The 20,421-nt window shown below is 34.6% G+C and overlaps 1 protein-coding gene across 2 annotated transcripts in view; it reads right to left on the bottom strand.

Moving 5' to 3' along the window:
- PIK3C3 (phosphatidylinositol 3-kinase catalytic subunit type 3) overlaps nt 1-20,421 on the bottom strand; it is a 136,707-nt gene that overhangs the window by 88,824 nt on the left and 27,462 nt on the right. The window contains exons 5-9 of one of the 2 annotated variants that reach the window (XM_027576730.1): nt 9,816-9,902; nt 7,907-8,002; nt 6,192-6,263; nt 3,796-3,900; nt 3,011-3,103 (exon numbers count right to left, since the gene is read on the bottom strand). In XM_027576730.1, coding sequence (XP_027432531.1) covers nt 3,011-3,103; nt 3,796-3,900; nt 6,192-6,263; nt 7,907-8,002; nt 9,816-9,902 — 453 coding nt within the window. The remainder of the gene's footprint in view (nt 1-3,010; nt 3,104-3,795; nt 3,901-6,191; nt 6,264-7,906; nt 8,003-9,815; nt 9,903-20,421) is intronic. The other variant, XM_027576731.1, reaches the window with a different exon arrangement.

The following is a 20,421-nucleotide window of genomic DNA, read 5'->3' as shown; positions in this document are numbered from 1 at the left end:
CTGAAGGCAGACTCCCAACAACTGAGCCACCCAGGCGCCCCTAAAACATTACTTAAGACACATTTTTTTTTTCACATTCTGTTACTTTAGTGGTTTCCTACTGCCAGTGAAATCCAACTCCCAAGCGTTGAATTCAAGACTCAAACTTTGTTTCATAACCATTCAACACAATTTTTTTGTCTCTGAATCTAACATACTGCCTTACTCATGCTTTTCTTCCCCATGAAAAATGATCACCAAATAAAAATATCATCAAAGTTTATTCAAACTTTAAGACCTACTTTTGCTCTGTTAAACTTCATATCACAGCACATCGAGCTTGTTCTACTCTACATTTGTATTATAGTAATTACCTAAATGTTTAAGAGAGTAACCTTTAATCAATTACATGCTTATGCTTCTCCATTTTGATTGTGTAGAGATATCCTTTCCCTAAAACAGTTTTAATTTATATGAAGACAGAGAAATGGTATTTCGAAGCCCAGAGTCTTGAATAATACTAGGCCAAGAGTGGTAACAAAAGCCTGCTGAACTGAATTCATTTCTGTTAGGGTTCGTCATCAACTTTTTGACAGGAAGCACAAATATGATTATTGTCCTGATGTCACTGTCTCAGTAGCTACTTCAGAAACAGCCTCACAGGAACATTCAGGGCATCACTATTATCTTCACCACATGTGACTCTTCCTACTGCTTTTTTCCCCCAAAGATAATAAAAAAGCATTAACAAAGTTAATTTCAATTAACATTTTTATAAGAAGAAGCCATTTACCATTTATTGGTTTGGAAAGTTACAACATTCACATTTTGGATTTCATAAAAATAAGTCACTTCCTACATAGTATGAACCACATATTTAAAAATTCTTCCTAAATTTCACTGGTTTTGCTAGACAAAGTGGTTAGTTAACTTTTTAGGTCCAACATCAAATCCAGACTAGAGGGTTTTCATCCAAAGTACTTAAGACAGGTCATTTAGAAAAAAATAGGTGGAAAGACCAAATTTAATTAAAAAGTAAATAAGAAGTATTACTTTGTAAGAACTAATTTCTATCAATTTGTTTTCTGAGTACTGTTTTCTCTCCAGGAAATCTTTTCAGCCTTGGGGCCCAAATGCCAAATAACCTAAATCAGTTTCTGAGACACTGAAAGAATTTCTTTGTGTAAATAAATTAAAGGACAGGGGTACGAGAGTATTTGTTTTCTACAAAACCCATTTTAAATTATTACAAAGATACAAATGTGGCTGTGTGAATAATTCCTCTGGTCCCTTCAAGGCCAATATATATATTTGGTTTACTGAAAAGGACTTCCCAAACATTAAAAAATATCATTTGCTCTACTCTAGTGATCATAAGAATCCTATAATATGTCCTGAGAATTGAAGTTTCATCACCCACCTTTCGAAAACTTGAAATCAACTAGTTAAATGAAACTTGTCACACACTTTATATCACTTGAGCATTTTATTTCTTTTGCACGTATCTAGAAGTAATTGAATTTCAGTGGGAAGTGACTACTTGTTTAAACAAACAATTTTTCTTGCAAGCCTTTCTATCTAAGGCAGTTCTGCTCTGTAAATCTTTTCTATGCTTCTTGAACCCATACATTCTAACAGGTTTAATTCAATATCTTGCTGTATATTTTAGAAAACACTGTGCTACATTCAAGATGCAATTGCTGGGACCAAGGTTATTCTTCATTTAACTGAGTATCATGTACTAACTCAATCTTTTTATAAAACAGAATCACAACCTCAGTTTCTACTGATGAATATTTCCTTTTTTGCAGTGATGAAGAGAATAACATTCAAAGCTATAGTAAATTTAAAATTCTTCTCTCACTCTTGTTAAGGATGTAAAGAAGAGTTGATATGATTCATCTACAAAGAATTTCCCAAGGCATCAATAAAAGATAAAGAAGAAAAGCTGGAGCGTTAAGATGAGCTGCAAATGAATTTTTATCTTTACTTGAGAAACTAAAAGAAATGTAATTGTTTCAGAAAAACAAGTTCAACAAAGCAGCTAAAGACTGTCTCATGAGATTGTAAAACATATTCATTCATTCTTATATAATTATATAATAGCTTTCTGACAGATATTAATTTTCCTGACACTTCTATGTTTTGTCCCCAACACGTTTCAGAACTGCTGAGGCACATGCATGACGTTGCAAATATTTTCTCTACAATCCACTTTTCTACGGCTTCACTGACTGAGTTTGCTTCTAACTCTGAGATGTGAGCACATTAAGAGGTAGCATCTGTGCTGCTGCACCAGTCTCCTCATCTGTAGACCACCAATATTAACACTGATGCTGTGGGGTTGCTGTGTGACTGAAAAGATCCCTGGCACACCATGGCTGGTGAATAGATACCAGTTATTATTATTCTAACTTAAGAGTTAATCCTTGAACCTATGTTCTAAGAAATTACAGGCTACTTTAAGTACTAAAAGAGACTTAGAAGTTCACAATTATTTAATCAACTCATATTATATATGAAAAACTAAAATTCAGACAGGTGAAGTGATAGGCCAGTAGTCAAAAAGCTTCTTAGAGGCAATAGTAAGACTCAGAACCAAGTCTCCAGACCCAAATCTACCGCTGAGTAAATTTATCATAATTCTCTCTCCAGAAACTTCATCAATTCCTTGGTTTCATTAAGAAAAGCAAATGTCTAGGAGTGTCAACCAAGCTTCCAAAGCAATTCTCCTAACCTTACATAGTAAGAGTAAGTACAAGTGCCAGAAACTGAACCCAAGTCTCTCTGACTTAATCCATTCAAACTATGCATCTATGCATAATCTGGTACCAACAAACTGGTACCTGTGTCTTTGTGTATATACCCTTTGTAATATTTAAAAAACTAAGGTATCATACATATTGCCCTATAACATTTGTTTTTAATTTGACAGTAACACTCTATTTCCATGGCAGTTTAACTTCATCTTATTCATTAGCAACAAAGTTTACAGATAAATCTGATATATAAAAATATTCAAGATACTCACTTTTTCTTGATTAGTAAGATAATATCTAAACTTCCAAACAAGATCTTGTTCTTCATATGTAAGTTGCTTTGTTGGTGGATAACTCACAATAATCTACAACAAAGAAAAAAAAAAAATACTTTTGTCAAATATATTCTTCCTATTTCCATTTCATTAAAAATTTTTCATTTATTTAAATATTTCTATAATAGAACTTTTATAGAAGTAGGGAGAATGTACATGCAGCAGAGTAAAACTTAAATTTGCTGTACTTATTAGTCTAAAAAGGATATTATTGGAGTGCAGGGGGAGAAAAAGACGAAACTTAAAAAGTCACACTCCATATAAAAATCTGTAACTACAGAGCTCATTTCATTCAACCAAAAATAAACCAAATCAAAATAACAAAAGTCCCCTTTTAGATAACTGAGTTAGTTACAGATATTGTTATAAACAATAAACATTTCCCCTATCAAGTCAACACACACAACGCACATGTGCACACCAAGGCTTCTCTCAGACAATACCTTAGGGCCAGTTTCTAAGAGAACTATATCAAGAAAGTATATACTATTTGTAGCTCTGCCTCCAGCGTTAATATATTTTCTTAGTCCCAAAATGATTAAAAAAAAAAAAAAAAAAAACAAAAACTACAGAAAAAGCAAATTTGTTGAAATTATATAGATTTCATTACCCTGGAAAAAAACATGCATTTGAATCACTTGCAAATGAAGTGGTTATCAGATCAGTTGCAACCAAATTACACATTTCATTTTTTTATATTAATAGTTTATAAATTCTCTTACATTTAGTTGATCTCTTGTGGCAGCATTAGGTTTGAGATCATGGTCAGAAGGTCCACTTCTTAAACTCCGGGCAAGCTTGTGGTGTTTGCTCTCAACTAAATTCTCCTATAAATTATTTATAAATATTAATCAATTATGTAAACTTCATCAAAAGTTTCAACAATTAGAAAATGCAAAAATAAATAGTTGCTCACTTAAGACCATTTTATAATACTTAACATTTTATTCTTGTTACAACTTTTGTCCATGTATTTTTTTAAAAATATCACCATTTTTTTCATCTCAGGTCATGATTTCATAGGTCCTGAGATCAAGCCCCACATCAGGCTCCACCACCAGAGATGAGTATGCTTGAAGATTCTTTCCCTCTGTCCCTCCCTCCATTCTCTCTCTAAAATAAATAAATAAATCTTAAAAAAAAAAAAAAAAGAAAATGAAATTGAAAAAAAAATCACCATTTTGTGATAGGGAAACTAAACATGCTTATGCTTCACTAGTGCCATAATAAGCATTTACCAGTCCAGCTTCTTAAAACATCTCATAATACCCCTAATTCTCCATATATTCAAGGTTTTCACATCCTCTACCCACTCAGATAAAACCTTCATTCTAAAATCTTCCCTGACAACCCAGACTAAAGCATTCCCTCTTCCTATGAGCTACTAGTGACCTTGGGATATCACTGTACTATCATCTTAACAGTTCAAATGCCAGTAGTGACTGAGGGCAGGGATGATGACCATAACGGTTGAATATATACATATTAGGTGTGAACTATTTTACCTATAGCCAAATTCATTAGTTTTGAACATACACTCTTTGCTTAAAGAGACTTATTTTACTTATTTTTGCATGTGTGAACTGTCTTCTCATGTCTTTCTCCCTTCAACTGGTTTTTTGCTGCTTTGTCACTTGTTTTTTTGTTTGTTTTTTTTAAAGAGCACTATCCATGTACTATTTATTTTTTTTAAGATTTTATTGATTTATTTGAGAGAGAGAGCACGAGAGGGGGGAGGGTCAGAGGGAGAAGCAGACTCCCTGCTGAGCAGGGAGCCTGATGCAGGACTCAATCCTAGGACTCCAGGATCATGACCTGAGCTGAAGGCAGTTGTTTAACCAACTGAGCCACCCAGGTGCCCCTGTCACTTGTTTTTAAGAATTCTCCATATATTAGCTATTCATCCCTTTGTGATGTATGTCAAGAAGAGTGTCTTCTAGTTTGTCTATTGTCTTTTGACTTTGTTACGGTGTTTTGCCATGCAATTTTTTTAATGTAGTCAAATTTATTAATCACTTCTTTTATTGCCTCTGGATTTTGAGTCATTATTAGAAGTGTTTCCCTACACTGAAAGTAAAATACTAGTAAGGCTTTGTTTTTTTTTTTTAATACTTAAATCCAATCCCTGATCTACTTGGAATTTTTCTTTATGTATGATGTGAGGTATGGGTCTGATTTAATTTTATCTTTTTCCAAATGGCTAATCAGTTCCCCAGCACTATGTTCCAATGATGAAATGTCACCTTTATCATATTTAGAATGTTTGTTTCCAAAAAATTCCCAAGTTGCCTTTTTTTCTAATTTTTTATACTCTTTTTTTCTGTCTGTTCCTTTGATGTTGGGCCATCGGTCATTACTTCCTGTTTTAATGACCTGTATTTACCTCCCTCATCATGCTTTTATCTTCTAATATGCTACTTTAAATTCACTTTGGTCTGATTAGGAAGGTAACTAATCCAATTATAAAAAATAAGAATAAAATGGTTCAGGGTGATGTCACGAGTTGTGTGAGTATCATGGTATCTACTATGCTATGAAAATGATCTTTTGCCTGAAACTTTCTAAATTTAAAGTCACCTCACTAAACCTGTTACAAAGTTAAGAATTCTTCTTGTTTCATATCCCCGAACTATCATCGCAAAAATTCCATAGATGGGTATCTCAAAATCATCCAAGTCACCATGATCCAAATTAAACAGTTCTAGTAGCTACAACGATCTTCCAGATTTTTTTCAACAAAATCACTCTCCCTAACATTCCCATCCATTGAACCCAGTGTTACATCCTTGTATAAACAAACTCCCCTCCCATATGATGACAATCTTTCAAGTACCTGTTCCCTAAGTTCTCACTTCAAGACTATATCCCCTAACTCTTCCAGTAATTCAAATAAATGGTTCCCCAACACTATACTATCCTGACCATATTTTTAGATGTTGATATTGTAAAAGTTCCACCTGAACCTGATTCCAGATGGCTAAAAATGGACTTACAAATCACTTTTAGATAACGGAGTTAGTTACAGATATACTTTCTTAAAAGAAAGTGTATGCTGTGAATCCAAGTCATAATCACTCTGGAGAAAAGCACTTTCATAAGAAATTTGACAATAACTCACCATAGACATCTGAGGGTCAGGAACTTTTACTATCTCAAAGCTTGTTAAAATTGGAGATGACTCATCACCATCCTGGATTACAGTGTAGTAAGTTAAAAAAAAATTTAACAAAATTTAACCAAATGGTAAGAAATAATATACATGATAATGTATACTCCAATGTATTTTAGTTCTATTTAATGAACATCATTCCTCCCTTTTAAAAAAGCATTTTCTTTCAACTGTATTTTAAAATATATATCCATTTTTTACCTGTTGTTGCTGATGAAATATTTGGGGAAAAATAAAATCTAACAATAAAAACTTCGTACAGTTTTTAGATATATGAGGTCTAGAAATCAGTAGATTGTTTTTGTCAGTTATTTTTAACTCTGTTTATAATGCTAGCGGGTCAAAAATAGTATGTCCTAATTTTCAAACTTAGAACAAGAAACCACAAAGTATAAATTATGGCACAAGGGATGTGTTGTATCATTTGCAAAAACTAAGTAGATGTTGGTAACTTTTCAAATTATCACAACTGAGTTCCATTCAAAGAAGTTGGATTTTAAGCATGGAGTTAATGTTACTGAAATTTATACACAGCTAGAGACTCAGCAGCATTGCTTCTACTCAATACAATGCAAACTTGAATAAGAAGAATTAATCCATCAATTCTTAAGAAACAAAGCTGCCTTATTTTGTTGGTATTATCATTTTTGGTAATTCAGTATAATAAATGTCACTGCATACATACTGGAAAATGCTAAACTAATCAAGGTCAAAATTCATTTCCTCACAACTGTACACTTCGCATCAAGCTTTTCTGTCAATTTCCAAATGCTAGTATTTCCAATGTTAGATACGTGCAACCAAATCAGGAGAGACTGAAAGAAGGGAAGTATCGGGACTTGACTTTAGTTCAGTAATTGAGTCTTACAGAAAACCACAAATTCCCACAGCCATTGTTTAACAGGCTGGTTCTCAGTCACAACACCAGAAAACACATTTATCAGCCCAACTGTGACAAGTAACCTTCACTAAGGCTATCTGTCACAGAAGACAGGTGACAAGAAAGTCTATTTCCATTAGATTCAATACACTGGCCCAGCAATCTTTACACTAAGTGGAAATATGACAGGGTAGGTAGACAGGCATTAATTTATGAGCAATTTTCAAGAAGCAGTAGAAAGGGGTCAAGAACCTTTTCAAAAATACTTGAAATTCTTCTAATTTTTATTCTGTTATTATTTCATCTATTATCAAAGCTGTCTTTAAAACGATTCTTCACATCTCTTATGTTTGAAAGTATCATTTCCATTAGTATGTTTTTGCAATATAATGTCCCAAATAGTAAGCATACCCTTAACTTTCAATAGCTTATCACTTAAAAACGGATTCCCTTTTTATTTTTCAAATGAATACTAATTACTAATAAAGCTATTGCTTTAATGCCCTACTTGCCAATTTGCAGAGCAATTAATCAAAAAGTTTTTAATTTGTTTCATATTTATTGACTTCTGAAACCCAGAACTGCATTACATGAATGATCGGCTTTCGTAATCTTGTTGTAGCTCCATGATCTGACTTGTGTATATACAAACAGCGACTGCAGACAGCTGTCTGCTGCTATCCTGCAACCAAAGAATTCATCTCAAGCAGTTACAACAGGAATTCTTTTTAATGTTTCCCTTCCCCTCTACTTTAGAGACCATAAACAGTTCCAAGGCAAATACCTTTTCATAATAAACAATACCATATTCCTTATCATCACACTTGACACATCGAAACTCAACCATCAAGTACATGAAATTAGAACTTCGTTTCTCACTCTAAAAAAAAAAACAAAAAAAAGAGAGTTTTTTATGAAAAATCATGATCTTCAACATTCCCTTAAAGGAGCGGTATGCATCATTATTTCCAATTCACTAACACATGATCTATCAAGTACAACTTCAAATATAACAAATTTTTCTTTCATTATCATAAACAACCTTCACAAGTTTTTCACAATTTATAAGTGGTCTTAAGATAACTGGCAATCATTTGTATATTTTTATCAATATACTTTAAACATACTGGGGAATAGTTACTTTTTCTCCAACATAACAACATGTCCCCTTAAAAAAAAGGAAACACTAGGACAATAATAAAGTGAAGATAAAAGAAGTCTAAAAGGGTGATAAATCTTAAACCAGTTTTAAAAATGACTTTACATTTTTATATATAAAATCATAAAGGTCTAAAGAAACCACTTAAATTGTAGAGCTTTATGACATATTATAGTCGAATTATGGTAATGGCAATGCTCTCCTATCTTTTAAAGAGCGGGGGTGGAAAAGGTGAGTACGGCTCGACAAAGTGAGTCCTAACACCGACTTTTCTATACCAAAGGCTATCTAAGTTGAAGAGCAGAAAAATATAAGTAAACATTTTTATTTAACTATTTTAGGAATGACTATTATAAACATTCAAAAAAGTAAACTTTTCTTTCAGTTTTGGTATATGAGAGTGCATTATGAATAAATTTAGAAAAGAAGCCCAGTTTATTCATATTGAATATAAACACTGTTAAACACAACTAATTTTTTTTTAAAAATGAACAATAGTAGAATTTAACTTTTATAAGTGTTCGTTATAAAATTAAAATTTCTCTCTCTTTCAACCCACTAAAAATCATGCAGAGAATATAAAGTCAGTTATGCCCTGTGGTGATCACAATAAATTAGGCATATCACAAAAACTGACATTCCTCTCTGCTAATGTGATTACAATAATTGTTCTTTCTACTCTCTAGACACAGAATGTTAAGCCACACATCTAGTATTTCAGTATAAATATATAAAAAAGAAAAAATTTTGTTCTAACTTTTGGAAAGTTTCATGGAAGCCATCTTTTAATTAAACATATTCTAGACCAATAAACAAGATCAAGAAACAAATAAATGACTTTGAACCAGGTAACTTTACTAAGGGTGCAGAGTCCTATATGTAGTATAGCACATAAAACACACAGTATCTTAACTGGGGACAGGGATTACTAACAGTGACTTAAGGTAACTAAAGTAAAGGGGCAGCACTGTGTTGAAAGAATCCAATACTGAACTGAACCTAAACATAAGCTGCCGAATGGAGAGAGAACACACAAGTGAGGCATCAAGCTTAATATCAGCTTCACTTGTATAATACTTAGTACACTTACGATGTCCACTGCCTACTTCATGGTTCATTATAATATTAAAAGATAAGAAAAACAGGGCGTCTGGGTGGCTCAGTTGGTTAAGTGACTGCCTTCGGCTCAGGTCATGATCCCAGGGTCCTAGGATCGAGTCCCACATCGGGCTCCTGGCTCAGCGGGGTGCTTCTCCCTCTGACCCTCCCTCTTCACATGTTGTTTCTCTCTCTCTCTCTCTCTCTCTCTCTCTCTCTCTCAAATAAATAAATAAATAAATAAATAAAATCTTTAAAAAAAAATAAGAAAAACAGATATCCCAAGTTTTCCAATTATTAACACAAAACTCACAAGTTATTCTCAATGCTCTCACATTTGTGAGATAACCTGGCAATAAACAATGCTTCTTATAAAATCCTGACTTAGACATCTGGAAAAACTATTTGTGGGGGACAAAAAAGGGATACAACCCACCTCATTTATCATTTCTATTTCTCTAAATGTCAATCTGTCCAGCCAATCTACTTTCACCATGTGCCCTTGTCGATGCGCTTTGGTGAGCTGCAGAACAAATATAATGAAGAAAATTTTAACACAGATTTCACAGAAAGGAGGATAAAAATGGTAATGACCATCAGCATGATACTGGAAGTACTAACTAATGCAATAAGACAATAAAAAGGAAATAAATGGTATACAAATGGTGAAGAAATAAAACTGTATTTATTTGCAGATGACACGATCATCTATGTAGATATAAACAAAGAAAGGTCAAAAACTCCAGGAACAGGGGCTGGGTGGTTCAGTCGTTGGGCGTCTGCCTTCGGCTGGGGTCATGATCCCGGGGTCCTGGGATCGAGCCCCGCATCGGGCTCCCTGCTCCGCAGGAAGCCTGCTTCTCCCTCTCCCACACCCCCTGCTTGTGTTCCCTCTCTCGCTGTGTCTCTCTCTGTCAAATAAATAAAGAAAATCTTAAAAAAAAAAAAAAACTCCAGGAACTAATAGGCAATTATGGCAAAGTTGTAGGATACAAGGTTAATAAAAGAAAGTCAATCTCTTTCCTATATTCCAAAAATAAACAAGTCAAATTTGAAATTAAAACACAATGCCATTTTACATTAGCACCCCAAAAATGAAACTGGTATGAATCTAACAAAACATGATCTATATGAAGAAAACTATAAAAATCTGTGGAACAAAATCAAAGAACTAAATAAATGGGGAGATATTCTGTTCATGGATAGAAAGACTCAAAAGCATCAAGATGTCAGTACTTCCCAACTTGATCTATAGATTCAGTACAATCCCAGTCAGAATCCCAGCAAGACATTTTATAGATATCAACAAACTGATTCTAAAGTTAATACGGAGAGGCAACCTGATCTTTGGCAAAGGAGTAGGGGCAATATAATGGAGCAAAGACTTTTCAACAAATGGTTTTGGAACAAATGGGAGTTCCACATAAAAAAAAAAAAAAGGAACTAGACACAGAACTTACACACAAAAATTACGTCAAATGGATCACCTAAACGTAAAATGCAAAATTATAAAACTCCTAGAAGATAACATAGGATAAAATCTAGATGAACTTGGGTATAGAGAAGACTTTTTAAATGCAACACAAAGGCACAATCCATGAAAGAAATCACTGACAAGCTGGACTTCATTAGAGTCAAAAACTTCTGCTCTGTGAAAGACACTATCAAGACACTACGCCACAGATCAGAAGAAAATATTTGCAAAAGACACACTTGATAAAGGACTGTTATCCAAAATATACAAAGAACTCTTAAAATTCAATTAGAAAATAAGCAACGTGGCTAAGAAAAATGTGCCAAAGAACCATAATAGACAGCTCATCAAAGAAGACACATAGATGGCAAATGAGCAATATGTCAAGGAAATGCAAATTAAAACAAGATACCACTAAACACCTATTAAAATGGCCAAAATCTGTAAACACCTACAACACCAAATGCAGATGAGAATGTGGAGCAACAGGAAGTCTCATTCACTGCTGGGAATTCATTGCTACATTGGAATGTAAAATAGTACAGCCACTTTGAAAGACAGTGTGGCAACTCCTTACAAATTAAATATACTCTTACCATACGATCCAAGAATTGCATTCCTTGGTATTCATCCAAATGAGCTGAAAACACGTCCACACAAAAGCCTGAACATGGATATTTACAGCAGATTTATTCAGAACCAGCAGTACTTGCAAGAATTAAGATGTCCTTCATAGGTGAATAGACAAATATGGTACATTCAGACAATGGAATATTATTCAGTGCTGAAAAGAAAGCAGCTATCAAACCATAAAAAGATATGGAGAAACCTAAAGTATATATTACTAAGTGAGAGAAGCCAACCTGGAAAAACCACATACTGTATGATTCCAACTATATGACATTCTGGAAAAGGTAAAACTATGGAGACAATAAAAATATAATCGGTTGCCTGGGGTTAGCGGGGGAAGAAGAATAAATAGGTGGCAGAGAACTTTTAGGGCAGTGAAGCTACCCTGTATAATACTATAATGATGGATAAGCGTCACTATATGTTTGTCCAAACCCAAAGAATGCACAACACCAAGAGTGAACCCTGGGGAAAACTATGAACTTTGGGTGATTATGATGTGTCAATGCAGATTCATCAGTCATAACAAATGTACCACTCTGGTGGGGGATGCTGATAATGGGGAATATAGGCAGGTACGGGGACAGACAGCATATGAGAACTCTCTGTACCTCCCTTTTAATATTGCTGTGAACATAAAACATCTCTATAAAAATAAAATCTTTACAAGTCTAAAAAAAAAAAAGGATGGTAACATCACCCTTGCATTTGATACATTTTTGTATGTAACAGCAACCATATACAACTATCAGGATAAGAAATGGACTTGGCTAGAGACTAATCATTATATTTTTTAGGAAAAAAAACCTTAAAAATTGTTTAAAGGCCCACAATCTGCCATTTAAACATGTTAAAAAATAATGAAGCCTTTCCTAAAAGTACCTCCATGTTCTACATTTCTTATATTTTGATTATAAAGAGAGAGATTTATAATAAGAACAGTTTCTCAAATGGGAAATAAACTACTTTGTCTATTTCCTTCCCATCTCTCAATCTAAAAAAAATTATAAAATACAAGTTACATACAGTAAGGCATTTCTCTGAGGCCTCTAATTTAATATTCTAAGATTTAAGGGTACAGGTGTGCGTGTTTTAATTTTAAGCAGTGATTAAAGCATTAACAATAAAAAAGAATTAGTAGTAAGAAAATAATTTCTGGAGGTGCAGTTGGTAGAGCCCTTTGAAGATCTTACATACCAATCTACCACCTTTGGTTTCAGAAATTAAATAATACTGACGCTTCAAATCCACAGAGAATTCAAGACAATTTCCAAGGTTCTCAAATTGGAACAAGATTTTGTCTTAGAAAGTGTAATTTAAATTCATCATTATTCATGTTTCAAAACCTCTCTTTCTTTTTAAACAAGCTCATAGCATAAAGCAAAACTGGGCAGCAAAGCTTTTTTTTTTTTTTTAAAGATTTTATTTATTTTTTTTGAGAGAGAGACAATGAGAGACAGAGAGCACAAGAGGGAAGAGGGTCAGAGGGAGAAGCAGACTCCCCGCTGAGCAGGGAGCCCGATATGGGACTCGATCCCGGGACTCCAGGATCATGACCTGAGCCGAAGGCAGTCGCTTAACCAACTGAGCCACCCAGGCGCCCAGCAAAGCTTTACATAATAGTTTGTATTTATTGGTCGTCTTCCTTTCCATTATATATGTTATAATGGTATTCCTACAAGAATGCCAAACACTGCCGTCAATTATTATCTCTCAAAGAACTAAAAATCTTCACCATCAATATTCTTTATCTTCTTCAACTAAGGAACTCTCATCACAACTATGTGGTCATACTATTTCAGAAGCGAAAACAGTAACTTCATACAAAAACATTTGAAGATCATTGTAATATAAAAATATCAGCTTAGCTTTCTTCCAAATAACAAATTCCTTTTCACCTGAGGTAATCTCTAAATGAAAAAGAATAAGGCAACCTAAGTGCTTAGCATAATTCCTCATACAAAACAGGGACTAAGCATTTTGTTGGCTCTGGTTGAAGTTTAAACTGCAGAATTGGAAAGTTGTCACTCAAAATGTCCACTTAGCCACCTGCACTATTTATTACTGTGTAACAAAGCACCCCAAAACTGAGTGCCTTAAAACAATAATCAGTTTATTATTTCTCATGATTCCTGGAAAAGTCAAGAAGCCATCTTCTCGTGGGACATCTAGATTTTTTTTTCCTATTGGCCAACAGTCTCTCATGAGACTACTGTCATTTTGGTGGCTGGAGCTAGAATGTCCAAGATAGCTTCACTCACATTTCTTTTTTTTTTTTTTTAAAGATTTTATTTATTTATTTGACAGAGAGAGACACAGCGATAGAGGGAACACAAGCAGAGGGAGTGTGAGAGGGAGAAGCAGGCTTCCCGCCGAGCAGGGAGCCCGATGTGGGGCTCAATCCCAGGACCCCAGGATCATGACCTGAGCTGAAGGCAGACGCTTAATGATTGAGCCACCCAGGTGCCCCTTCACTCACATTTCTAATACCTTTGTGGGAAAAGGTGGGCTCAGCTGGGAAACCAGGGTGATTGGGCCTCTCTCTTTCTGCATGTACGCTCAGTGCTGCTCCCTCTCCAGGTGGTCTTTCAGTACAGGCAGTTCAAAAGGATACCCAGACTTCTTACATATGGTTCACTGTTCCCAACAGTGCAAAAACAGAGAAGCCGTCAAACTGTCTTAACATTCAGGCCTGGAACAGGCATAGCATCACTTCAGATGGACTGTATTAGTTTAAAAAAAGTCACAGAGCCCCTACGACCCAGCAATCGCACTACTAGGTATTTACCCCAAAGATACAAATGTAGTGATCCAAAGGGACACCTGCACCCCCATGTTTAAAGCAGGAATGTTCACAATAGCCAAACTATGGAAAGAGCCCAGATGTCCATAGACAGATGAATGGGTAAAGAAGATGTGGTATATATAATATACAATGGAATACTACCTGGCCATCAAAAAATGAAATCTTGCCATTTGCAACAACGTGGATGGAACTAGAGGGTATTATGCTAAGCCAAATAAGCCAATCAGAAAAAGACAATTGCCATATGAATTCACTCAATGTATAGAATTTAACAAACAAAACAGAGGAGCATAAGGGAAGGGAGGGAAAAATAAGACAAAATCAAGAGAGGGAGATAAACCATAAGAGACTCTTAATCATAGGAAACAAACTGAGGGATGCTGGAGGGGAGGGGGGTGGGCGGATGGGGCAGCTGGGTCATGGACATTAAGAAGGCATGTGATGAGCACTGGTTGTTATATGCAACTGATGAATCACTGAACTCTACCTCTAAAACTAATAATATGCTATATGTTAATTAACAGAATTTAAATTTTTTAAAGTGTAAAAAAATAAAAAAAAAAAAGTCACAGAGCTAGTGCATATCCCAATGTGGCATGGAAGTATGAGTATTGAGAGGCATGTTTCACTGAGGGTCATCTTTGGAGACTAGCTAGTACAGCATTTACTTATTGGAAAGTCCAAACATACAATACAGTTGACTGCTCAATTACAAAAGAACTGTGGGAAAGAATCTGCAGATGGCAGTCAGCTTTTGGCTGGGCTTCACGCAATAGGGAAAGCCTAGAATTAGCTATCACAATTCCTAAATTATTAGCCCTGCCTTCCTCTCCAAAATAATCTCCCACAACTCCAACTGACATGCTATACTCCAGCCACCCTTTCCAGTTCTTCAAGCCATAAGGCATTTTATTTTGAAGACTCACTCAATACAGATGAAATGATTAAATATTGGATGGAAAATTTTTCTAAAAAATTTGAAAATTTTTATAAAATTATAAAGCACGTATGCACCTTATAAGCAGCTGTCATAATTAGACCATCATCTATGTCACTTCATTTCCTATAGGTGCTGATAACGATGGAGACAGACTTGGGTGGTTTTCACCAGTTCAAAGCAGCTGCTAGCTGTCTCCAGTCTGGGTACTTCCACAGAAACTAAAAAACAAAAATGAACTATAACAATGTATATTTCATTTTGGGTCTGAAATGTCAGTGACCTAGATCTTTCAAAAGAAGAAATCTGCATTCTGTTAAGCAGCAGGATAAAACTAGTACAATCTGTTTCAAATTGCTTGTGAAGAAATAATCCTCACTAGGGGGCCCATCCTAGGAAGGAGATAGGTCAAGAAAACAATAAAAGTGCCATTCTCACTTTTTAACGCAGGTTTCCACAAAATTCATAAGAAGACACATAGAACTCAGAAGAGAAGCCCACTGTCACAGAAATAATACCATAATTACTGAGCTCTAACTTCTCCAAAAATTACAGCAATGGGTTTTAAAGGCTATTTATATAGAAGAATCTTTAAGACCCAAATAACAGCATGTCCAGGAAACTGCCTGGAATACTAACCATTCCTGTCACAAGCACTGTCAGACTTAATGAGAAGACGACAACAATGTCTCAGATTCCTGGGTGTTCAATACAAGTGCTGCACTGTATATCAACTAAACATAGTTGGGAAAACAAATGTCAAACCTGACACCTATCCCTGGGAATATAGACTCCCATGATCACAACTCACAGTTCATCTCCCCTTATGTCTTACTAGATAGATTCATATCTGCCCTATCAGACTATAAGCTTCTTGAGCGCTAGAGCTATGATGGTTGATAGAACCCAGCACTTATCCATTCAATGAATATATTTTGAAAGGCCTTCTAATGTAAAAGGGTGACAGATGGAAAACTAATGTTTGTGTACTTCAGAATTCTGCTTAAGAGCTTTGGAGAGTGGATGCGGAACATGGTATCAGGGGAGAGGGGGTTAACACTCAAAAGGAAGCTGGAGAAAACGACTCATGCCCTTGGGTCACTTTTCCCTATTATTTACATACTCTCAACATAATTACATATTATTTGATTGCTACTGTAAGCTGCAAACTTCCATTAGGTCCTCTGCACTGGAAGTAAACACAGAATGCTGAACAAGAGAAGCAAGTTCCCTGTCCTCACAGAACTTAAAAGGTAGGAAAGGATGAGTCACTTACGTGGTAAATGACCATATGTGTATCTATAAATTGAAGCAGTAATATGAAAGTACTGAACAGGATGCTGTGACAGAAAATAATGGGGGATCTTGAGAAGGGCTCTCAAGAAAGTAATATTCAAGCAGAGACTAGAAGGATAAAGGAATCAGCCAAACAAATAGAATGATACCTCCCAGGCAAAGGAAAGAGGTTGTCTGTCGGCACAACAGTGATGTTCATGTGCTCAGGGATTAAAGGAAGACCAGATGGTAGTCCTTAGTAAATATTTAATTAAATAAATCAAGTTCTCTTGAAGGTGGAGGGTAGGAAGATCTATATATACATAAGATGCTTACTGGGAATCAGCTTTCTTGAGGTTCATCATCACCTAGATTTTTCCTTATAGTAGACACTATACTTACAGCCTGAAGAAGGAAAGGGAAGAGTAAGAAGGACTGAAAAACAGTGTTCATTTATTACAAGTCTGCCCAGAAATCTGTAGTGAGGTAAACGGGGAGAAGAGGAGAGGAGGGGGAGGAAGAGACTCACTGACTCAAAAGGAAACTGGAAAGAAACGATTTCTGCTTTACAAATATTCCTTGGCCGATTTCTCCCATATTCATACACCTACTCTATCTTTATGAAAGACATCGACCAACATGTATTTGTCAAACAATACCAGACACATGGCCTGAGTTCACAGATGCTTTGAAAAGGGGTTATTCTTGTTTATTAAGAGATGATATGATTGCATAAGAAGTTTAGTGTCTAGCTGTAAACAAGATGAACACATCAGACAGAATATAACCAATAAAAGAACTCAAAGATGTATACCAAACTTTAATCCTGATTTTAAGCACCCACATATGCCTTACGACTACATCCGATAACCTGGAAATATAGTATATGAGCAAATCAAATAAGCCATCTAAAAACAACTCAAAACAACAATCCTCCTCTTTGATTTTCAAGCCAATAGAAAATTTAAAGTGAATAATAGCTTTACAACAGCACAGAATTGCAAACATTTTGAATATTCAACCATTGAGGACTGTTGAAATTCATTACAGCACACCCATCCACACCATGCAAATTCTTGCAGTCTTTACAAATCATGTTGTAGAAGTATCTTAAATGACCTGGAACAATTTTGAAACACCATTAATTGTAAAACTAGGATTCAATTAAACACACACACAATATGATTCCAATTTAAGAATAAACACATATACGTTTATATACCACATATATTTGATTGCCGAAAACATATCAACTAAAATATTAATGATGGCTATTTCTGAGCAGAGGGTTAGAAGAGATTTTTATAGTCTTTGTGCTTTACCAATCTTCTTCTAAAAATCTTCTACTTCAAAAAAATAATGTTATTTAAAAACTAAAGTTATTTTAAAAACAATTAATTGTGAGGAAATCTCTGTTGAGAAAACCACTAAAGATTAGCATTAATCAAGATGATGCTAGGGCCGCCTGGGTGGCTCAGTCCTTAAATGTCTGCCTTCAGCTCAGGTCATGATCCCAGGGTCCTGTGATTGAACCCCACCCTGCATCAAGCTCCCTGTTCAGTAGGAAGCCTGCTTCTCCCTCTTCCACTCCCCTTGCTTGTGTTCCCTCTCTCTCGCTGTGTCTCTCTCTGTCAAATACATAAATAAAACCTTTAAAAAAAAAAAAAAGAAAAGATGATGCTATATGAAGTTATTTCACCTTATAATAAAAACTCAAAAAAAAGACGTATCTGATTAATTTGAGCATCTAAAATGGAAACCAGGAAATCAATATAATTATTCTCTCAAATTATTGCTTCCAAAAGCCTTTCAACTAGGTCCAACTAAAGAACTAGGCAGTGGTTACTAAAAACTCCCATATAGGGAGAAATTTATAAGCTTTATGTATCAAACCTTACTCATGTCAAGAAACTTTATGAGGAGAGTTACAAGATAAATGGATTTTCCTTCTAAAAATGTAGCTCTATAATGGATGATGCTTGGGCCAGATACACATACGCTTTCTTAGGGAATCTAAGGGGGAAAAAAATGACAAAGTTGTATTTTTTTTTCCCCTGCCACTGGAATATTAAATGAAAAAAAAAACTCAGTCCGTTCTGTGACCATTAAAGAGAACTTTCAGATTCACAGAGCCTATGTGAAAGTTCAAAATTTCTCTCTTGAAACATTTATGAGAATATTGACCAATAAAAGTGCTTGCTACTACCATATACATAAGACTACTTTTCTCCAGCATGATTATATAAGTGGTATTTAATTCAACTACCTCATTATCTTCTTCCTTTAAATTCCCTCAAGTTAAAGGCCAAAACATAACTCTTTAAACTGTAACACTTCCCTCAGCCTAAACTGGAACTGAGCTAAATTAATAAATATTCGTTGAACAGAATACCATTATAGGTCAGCTAATGCATTCACATGAAGCACTATGGCTCATAAATTTCTATTGCTAAAATGTACAATTCTTCATTAAACATAAGACAATGAGTCCTATTTGTATCAAATTAAATACAAGCTATATAGTAATTTAAAATTCAAGATCAAATATAGTTGTATATAAGAATTCACTTGAACTACTAAGATTAAAAAAGGAGCTATGTGTGTGTGTGTGTTCGAGACTTTGTACATACACTTATGTATTTAATTCTTAGGAAGCATAGGAGTTTCTATCTTCCTAATTAATGAAGTCTTAGCTACAAATCTTCAATTTTACTTTGAAACTTTACATGTAATTCTTATTCAGGAAGAGTGGTTTTGCATCATAAAAGTTTCATTCAGTTAAACTTCTCAGAGATTAATCTAGTCTTAAAAGCATGTTACTTCCTTTTTTTCTGGCAGAAACTATAGCTGTAAAGACAGACAACAGATTTATAGAACATCAATCAATATTCTTTTAGGGCTCAATCTTAACACTGACAAAAACTAATTTAGTCTACTTGCTACCAATGATTTCAAGACAAATCTAAAAGCTTTGACAGTATTAGACAACAGTAAGCAAACCAAAGTGACTGATTAAGAAGATTCTATCATGTATCATTAGGAATAAATTTATAAGAGATTCCCAAATCTTTCTTTTATGACAAAAAAGAATTGCAACACAGAATCAAATCAAATAAGCTATGTTTATAAAAGTTACACCTATTATTTATATAAAAACCAATAGCTAAGAGGTATTTTCGATGATGTCAGTGGTGCCACTGAACAAGTTTCATAGCCTTGAATAATTTCAGCAGCTGTCATCATAATTCTGTTGTTTATTATTGTCATTTACAAAAGATCTGAGGAAGGAAATAAACCAAAGTGGATGCTTCTGCCTAACTCAAATTTTATAGCAGGATTCTGCTCTTTCGTTTTTAAAGTAACAAATCTCTCCATTAACACTTTTGACTACTGCTTTCCTTTCCCCAAAATGTAGATATTTAAAAAAAGTTTTTGTTGTTGCTGCTGGTTTCTCACGAAAGTACATTATTAATGACAGACAAAAAACATAAATGGGGTTCTCATTTTTTTGAGAGCTTGACATCATTTCTACTATACTCATTACTATTTTTCATTGTGTTGATGATAATAATAACAATAACGTCATTTTTATGATCCCTATATAACAGACAGATGGAGTCCAACTGATCATTTTATCAATGAAAAATATCCACAAATACAGAAATACCTGGTTATGCAATGAGCCACTGTGAGAGCTAAAATCAGGGGTTTTGACTGCCAGTCTTTCTACCCAGTTATAATGTATCTCATTACTATTTAAATCTTCCATCAGTTTTGATAGTTCTATTAATTTTAAAAGTATAAAATAGAAGATAATGTCTTCATTTTTCAAAATACCTCTTTGGATAATTCCATGTGTAATCCTTTACATTATTAAGTGTATCAGGGGTCCCCAAAATCAGTAGACAAACTCACAGGAC

The sequence above is a fragment of the Zalophus californianus genome, chromosome 14 (genome assembly GCF_009762305.2).
Source record: "Zalophus californianus isolate mZalCal1 chromosome 14, mZalCal1.pri.v2, whole genome shotgun sequence".
Lineage (NCBI taxonomy): Eukaryota > Metazoa > Chordata > Mammalia > Carnivora > Otariidae > Zalophus > Zalophus californianus.
This window is presented reverse-complemented; position numbering and strand designations above follow the sequence as displayed.